The sequence below is a fragment of the Balearica regulorum genome, chromosome 5 (assembly GCF_011004875.1).
Source record: "Balearica regulorum gibbericeps isolate bBalReg1 chromosome 5, bBalReg1.pri, whole genome shotgun sequence".
Classification (NCBI taxonomy): domain Eukaryota; kingdom Metazoa; phylum Chordata; class Aves; order Gruiformes; family Gruidae; genus Balearica; species Balearica regulorum.
Window position 1 is genome coordinate 64753869 of NC_046188.1, and position 7355 is coordinate 64761223.

General features: G+C 45.6%; 2 protein-coding genes across 3 annotated transcripts in view; both read right to left on the reverse strand.

The window, feature by feature from the left end:
- Positions 1 to 262, reverse strand: part of BBOX1 (gamma-butyrobetaine hydroxylase 1) — a 42358-nt gene extending 42096 nt beyond the window's left edge. Inside the window, exon 1 of the mRNA XM_075755322.1 lies at positions 170 to 262. The gene's annotated coding sequence lies outside the window, so the exon portion shown is untranslated. The remainder of the gene's footprint in view (positions 1 to 169) is intronic.
- Positions 263 to 5026: 4764 nt separating this feature from the next.
- FIBIN (fin bud initiation factor homolog) lies at positions 5027 to 7064 on the reverse strand. 2 transcript variants are annotated; one of them, XM_075755327.1, is made up of 2 exons: positions 6579 to 7064; positions 5027 to 6488 (listed from the first exon to the last, which is right to left on the reverse strand). In XM_075755327.1, the coding sequence occupies exons 1-2, from the start codon at positions 7023 to 7025 to the stop codon at positions 6123 to 6125; spliced, it is 813 nt and encodes a 270-aa protein (XP_075611442.1). In that variant the 5' UTR covers positions 7026 to 7064; the 3' UTR covers positions 5027 to 6122. The 2 variants fall into 2 exon arrangements, with proteins under 2 accessions (XP_075611442.1, XP_075611441.1); XM_075755326.1 differs by having other exon boundaries at positions 5027 to 7055.
- Positions 7065 to 7355: the final 291 nt, after the last annotated feature.

The window sequence follows — 7355 nt, forward strand, 5'->3', positions numbered from 1 at the left end:
TAAATTTAAGGTTGGCAGCAATTAGTAGGTAAAGGGCATTGCAAAATTGAAAGTCACAGGTTAATGTGCAAAGAGCATAAGAAGCAGAACACCCTTAGGAAGCAAAATCTGATGTTCGACAGTAAAAGGCTATGAACTAGACCAGTATTCCCAGTGGAGCCAGACATACCAACGATAATGATGATGTCATGGCCCTGTGAGCGTCAGCTCTGCACGCGTGCTGAGGAGATCTAAGCAGCAGCTTAGAGCAGGCCTGAGACACATGTGCGGCGGGGCAGACTGAAACATAGCCTAGAAATGTAGAGGAATTAATGTTAAATTAATTAAGACTATGTAAGTAAATAAATACCACGTCGCCTGCATATGGTTGTGGAACCAGACACAATGGAAAGGTGATTAGGGTAGGAGCTATAAATCAATATATATGTAGCACAGGGGGATGTCTCGCTTTTTGAAAACTCTAATTGCTAGGGAAATAGAAATGTTAGAAACAGAAACTGAGTCTGGTTGCAAATAAGCTTCTAAGGTAAATGAGCACAGGGTGAACTTCAGTTCATTCTTGATGTGCATGAGTCAGAGTTATTCCCCTGCACTCGTATCAGGATAAAAAAAAAAACTGAGCGTGGTTTACCTCTTGTTCATTCACTGATTTTTTTCTAGGGTTACTTTTCTGAAATTAGAGGTTATGCAACATATTATTTAAAATTACAAACCTAATAGCACCCTGACTTGTGTGCTGACCCAGTTATGAACTAGTTTGTGTTTTGTTGTGCCTGTTAGAATCCAGAGTTAATACGTATATTACTTCGTAAGAAAGCATCAAAACATAAACAATAATTTACAAGATATTTAACATATGCACTCAGTTTATAAGGGGGGGGCTGGCCGGGAGGAGGGATCACTGCTCAGGGAGGGGCTGGGCATCGGGTTCTGAGCGGTGAGCAAATTGCAGCGTGTATCACTCACTTTTTATATTCCTTTATTAGTATCGTTGTTGCTATTTCCCTCTTCCTTTGCTGTCCTAGTAAACTGGCCTTATCCCAACTCACGAGTTTTACCTTTTTCTTCCGATTCTCCTCCCCATCCCACGGGGATGGGTGGCGGGGAGGAGTGAGCGAGCGGCCGCGTGGTGCTTAGTTGCCGGCTGGGGCTAAAGCATGATGCTATAGTAAAGTCTCTATTATTTACACTAAACCTGATTTATGTTGGCAACTCATGTCACAGTGAAATGTTTGCAGCATAGAAAAAGTATGGAAAATATGATGCAAGTACATGGCTTTTTCAGTCATCCTGCACTTGCCAATATCTAGTGCTGGATAATGAATCTCTCCCTAAGCCAACCTTCTCCAAGGACTTTCCCCCTCCTCCAAAGAAAGTTCAGACATGAACAATTACTACTACATAGGCAGTTTCTAAGTACTTAGAAGAGGTATACATACAGCCTAAGGAAGACTGTCATCTGAGCAAATATGATCCACTTGGCATTGTCTTTTCTCATGAAAGAATGTTAATGGCATGTTGGAGATGGTCAGCAACACCTCCCCAAGGTAAGGCAGTGTTCAAGGACGACTGACTCTACAAGCCATGAGTGACTCTGCCCAAGCCACATCATTAAAAATGTAATGATTATGGAGACCATATGTTTTTCTTGTTACAAAATTAGTCATTAAATTCTGCCTTTTCCAGTTGTAAACTGATCTTGTAGGCAGGATGACAACTTTATGAAGAAAATAAAATAAGCACAGAGTTATAGTCTTTTTATACATATACTTTCTAATAAAAGCTTTTTTAACAAAGTGGGGTCAGTATTTTTGCCAGTTTCACATACTTCAGGAATGAAATACGGACCCACAAATTGTTCAATTTTTGCTAATGGCTTGCCAAAAAATCAAACTAATAGAAAATAAATTCCCCAATGGACTGTAAGTAAAAATACATGTTAAAAGATAGAAAAATGCCAGATTCTGAACACACAGGATTACTTCAGGAATAATGGCTGTCAAATACATTTCACTCAAAACCACTTCGCTGTTAGCTGAAAACTTCTTTACCAATCACAAATGTGGTATCTGAGAAGCATGAGCAAGAAGCTGGTGAAGTAACATGAAGCCCATCTAAATAAACACCTACACCAACAGCAACGGACCCACGCAACAGAATTTCTCCACGAAATACATGTTTTCTAGGTATGATTATAACCAGAGCTGATGCTTTCTCTGCAGCTCACCAGGTTGTTTCTATTGATTAAGGCAAATACATGTTTTGTTTCTGAGGTACGCATCGTGGCAACCTGCGTCTCAGCACATGACAACCTATAGGAGCAACAACTTACCTTCAGGCAATCCATACTCCCAGCTTGGCACAGACAGGATTTTTGAGAGGCTTACCATGTGTTTGAAAGCTTCCCTTGACTTTTCTGTTTCTCAGGATGGTCCTGGGTAGGTCAGCCTGTGAAACTTTGGAAGTCGCAATTTAGAAAGCCACAATTTGTACCTCCCCCATCCCAAAATTCTAGCCATTGACTGTCACAAGGCAAGCACAGCCTTTTCTTTCCCAAGCTTTTATTAATGCTGAGGTGAGACAGCAGACTTGGCTCTGTATTCACCCTCTGAGCTTCCTCCCCTCCAGTGTGTATCAGTAGAGAGGAGAATGTCCACAGCAGAGCACTGCCTTCAAAAGTAAGCTACTGGAGAGGAGTGGAGGGGCGCCTCTTAATGCCTTGCTTTGACTCTTGATGAGTTAAATCACAGGCTGACTGGCAAAGAAAACTTAAGTAAGCTCTCTCTGACTGTTCCAGCTGCGTTACTTGATTTTTTTTTCCCCCAAAACCCAGTCATAACCATCAACTCTTTAATAAATTCAGAAAACAATATATATTTTGAAAATCTCCAGACCACCACAAAAAAGACCAAATCAGCTTAATATTTGTTCAAACTTCTGCATTTAAAAAAAAAAAAAAGGGAAAAAAAGAGCCCAATACTGATGCAATATTTAAACACAACAGGAGGAGCTATTTGATCAAAATAGATGCTACGCTCATCCTTTTAAAACTCTCTGCTTAGAAATCATTACTGATTTTTCAATCATAAAAAGGCCTTTGCTATTTGAAATAGTCTGTATAAAAACAGAGGACCTTCACCTCTTCTAATTAAATAAGTTTTATCAGATGAAAAAGCAAAAGCAGAAAAAATTGTTAAGATTGCAAAGAGGACTGTAATATAGTTCTCATGGTTTTTAAAGAACTATTTTGAATTTCAAACTTCAAACTGCTGGCTATCACTAAACACCCAGTTCTCGTAAGCACTGCAGATTTATAAAGGCCATTTAATGTATCAGCTCTGACTCAATATTGATTCATTTAATTGATACATTTTATATATACATTTGCTTAGACCAGCCAAAGTGATAGAAATCAAATTCTAGCAGATTTCAATGTCCTAAAAGAGTTTTGTACTGGCTTCATTGACCCTTTTTACTAAACATATGAACTTACTCATAGACCAGACGCAGATGTATGTATTTTCTTTTTGAAAGGGAACATGGAAAGCATTTTATAATCCATGTTACAGAGAAGAATTCTGATTTTAATTTCAAATATAAAAATGTTTATATTTTGCTGTTTATATTTTGCTGAAACATAAATCAAACTATTTACCAAAATAGTCATATTTATCACATGAAGCATTAGTGTGGATTTTAAAGAACCCTGGTTTTGTTTCATTACGTGACAATTACAGACAGGGGTATTGAGTGGAATGAGTTATAATATAAATCTCCACAGGTCACATAATTGCCTGCTTTGAAAAATAAGCGCTCTGCAAACATTTACTCTCTTGGTATGCTGCGTATGTTGGGGTAGTTTGAGCTTGACTAAAAGTTTGCTACTGCAAATAGAATATGCTTGGAGCAACTTAGTGATTCAAGAAACTGTGTTTTACACTACTACCATTTTTTTTCTATTCGGATTTAAATACTGCTCTGATATGGCTAAAGACCAAGCACGGCCTGCCATTTTAGCTTCTTTACTGATGTTCACAATTCATGTTATAACCAATCACTCAGAAAGTCGGTAAGCAGTGACTCAAACTCCTTTTAAGAAGCATCCGGGCACAAATGGAACCGCGTGACGTCTCTGGCACTTACTTCTAAAGGGGTATGATTCAGAGAGAAAGGAGAGACTGGATGTGAATGAAACTCTCGGGCACTTCTAGAGCTTGGTCCATCCCAGAAATGCTGTAGGGTTTGCTGTGACAGTGGGCAGACAAGACTCAGTGACACACATGGCCCTTTACACCCTTAGCTTGTTAGATATAACAGCAAGGAAAGTATCACAAATTAATTAATTTTTAAGAGCTAGAACCTGCCATACCTTCTAACTTGACAACATACTTGAAAATAACGCTGAGTAGTTCCACTGAAGTCACTCAATAAAATGTTTGGGTTTTTTTTTTTCCCAGGCAGATCTTCAAAGATACTGGGGATCTAAAGGTGCAAATTGACATCTAAAGTATCCTGTTAGGAGCTACACCTCACTGCCTTTAGGGAAAGCAAGCTGCCGGGATGGTCCAGAGGTTCTGTAAGCACATACCTTCATCAGACATTCCCCGATGCCTTCAGAGCTCTGGTCCCAGGTCACTTGCGTTGACCCAGTACTCAGGTGAGTAACTTACCAACTGGATGGTTTGCAGACCAAAGTATAACCGAACACGAGTAGAGTTAACAAGATCAGACTTCAAATGTGCATCAAACAGCTTCTCATCCGGTGCCCTGAGGTTGCTAGTTTCGTAAAAAGGCTTGCAAACTCCAAAAACTCCGCCCTACGCGCCCTTCTGTATCATTGCTTTTAATGATCATTGCTTACCTCTTGAGTCTGTAAATTTTTATTTGTTTTTACTCAAAAGCAAGTTATTTCATTTGGCAGGACTACATACTCACAATTTTTTGCTGAAAAGGCACATTACAATAGCATGTTTTAAATCAAGAGCGTCTCAAGCAGAACAATAAAAGAAAAAAACGTGCTTTAACATTGTTTTCAAATATTTATTAAAACAACATATGAACTTTTAAAAATCCAACCAGTGATTCTGCCTGCAGTATCTGTAACCTAGTAGCCATATAACCCCAAAGAGATAATTAAACAGCAATGAGTCTAAAAATCCAAACAACCCTCCCCCTCCTTCCCACTAGGCACTTCTGCTATTGTCTGGGAGCACAAATAACTTTATTAATAGCTTAGCCAGCAAAAGTACAAAGGCACCAACAAGAAATGTCACTGTGCTGTCACAGACAAAACCTTTTTGTCTGCTTTAGAAACACGCTCTAAGAAACCTGGCTTTCAAATTTGGGATCTGAAACTACAATCATTGCTGGGGCTCCTTCTTCTTACTATAAAAACCTGCATCAGCATTCTCAGGATCTGACATAAGCCTTTTTGGCTGACTCTTGGGGTTGTGATAGCTTAGAGTCACAGATAAGCAAGCCTGGAAGAGTACAAATCCTGCCAGAATAGTTCCTGTCTTTCAAAACACAAATAGAAATCACAGCTTAAAGTTATGTAGTAGAACAACGTTTAACGTGCATAGAATACATACCGTTACAAAAGGTTAAGAAAGTTAATAGAGGGCCAGAGGTTTCACCCTGAAGGAGAGTAACAACAAAAGCAATTTAAGCATCCGCTACACGTGAGTCCGGACGTGGCTGGCAAGCATCACGCTTTATCCGTGCTTGCAGCAGGTGAGCTGCAGTAGAAAAGGGGATATATAAACCGACGTCAGGGAATCGGAGACGAGAAAGCTTGCTTTGCTTTGTAACCAAAGATGAACGATACAATGCGGGGCAATTTTTTAAATATGGGATATTAACTTAAACGTACCTCTAACCTCCCGGTTTATAGAAACGCGCTATTTGTTTACGCAGTCAAATACAATAAATAAGTTTTTCCGGGACGAAGGCCGTATTTGCGCGAGGAGGTGCTCCTTCCAGACGGACCCCGGCGCTGTGCTGCGCCCTCCCGCACCTCCCGGGGGCTGGCAGCGGGGCTGAGGGCGCCGTTCGAAGCCCCTCGGCCCCGGCGGTGCGGAGGGGCCGGGTCCAGCCGGGGTTAGGGGGGGTCCGCTCCCGGCTCAGGCGCGGAGATAGTCGTTCTTGAGGCGGCTGAGGCGGGCGCCGTGGCTGCGGACGGTGAGGGCGAGCAGGTCGTGCTTGTCCCGCAGCCCGCTGGAGATGTGGCGGGTCTCCCGGAGCAGGGCGCGGGCGTGCAGCAGCAGCCCCAGGAAGCTGTCGCCCAGGCGGGCCTCCTCCCGGCCCCCCTGCTCCTGCCCCTGACGGAACTTGCCCTCCAGCTCGCTCAGCGACCGGTCCGAGCTGGAGTAGGCGTCGCTGATCTGGGCGGACTCGCGGCGCAGGTAGGTGCTGTAGCTTTCCTCCCCGTCCAGGTCGTAGGAGATGCTCTTGCCGATGCCCTCCAGCACCCGGCCCGCGTCCTCCACCTGCCGGCCCAGCACCGTCAGCTCCTCCCGCAGGCTGAGCCCGCTGCCGCCGCCGCCCGCCGCCGCGCCGCACCGCCGCTGCTCGCTCACCCTGAAGAGCAGCTGGCACCGCTCGGGGTCGTCGTTCTCCTCGTAGTCCCCGTCGGGGACGAAGTAGTGGTGCAGGGTCCCGTTGGACATCTCGGGGTACAGCGGGCCCTCGAAGTACCCGCGGCAGAGGCTGCAGAGCCAGCCCAGCCACAGCAGGCGCAGCGCTGCCGGCATGCTGCGGCCGGCGCCGGGCAGCCTAGGGGCGGGCGGCGCCGCGCTGCCCCCGGCCGCGCCGCCCCCGCCCCATGGGGGTCCCCGGTCCCCGCCGCTGCCGCCCCACGGGCACGGCCGGCTCCGCTGCGGGCCGGGCCGGGCCGGGTAGCTCGGGCGCAGGCCTGGCGGCGCTCTGGGGCCGGGTGTCGGCGCACCGCCTTTAAAAGCCGGGCAGCCCGCACGGAGGAGGAAGCGGCCCCCGCGCCGCGCCGGGCCGCCCCTCGCCCCGGGCATCGGCCGGCGGGCCCCGGCGGGCACCGCCCCCGGGCACGGCCCCCGGCATCGCCCCCCTCGGGGGCTGTGAGACAGACACGTACACCTTTCTCCTCTTAATACCCCGCCCCCCCCCCAAGCCAGGATTGCTCAGTTTTTCTCATTTTCCCATTAGAAATGACCGCTTTGCTAATAGACTGATTTTGACAGCAGCCCCGAGTGCCCCTCAGCAAACACAGGGTGGGGGGCAGAGGGGCTTAGCAAAGCTGCAAACACGCTTCGTCACTCAGGCCACGCAGTTTGTCATCGATTAGAAACTTGGAAAAAGAAGCAGGTTCAAGTATAAGGTGT

What these genes read in the sequence shown, in the direction of transcription:
- FIBIN (XM_075755326.1), bottom strand. Translation starts at nt 7,025, where the DNA reads ATGCCCGGGGCGAGGGGCGGCCCGGCGCGGCGCGGGGGCCGCTTCCTC.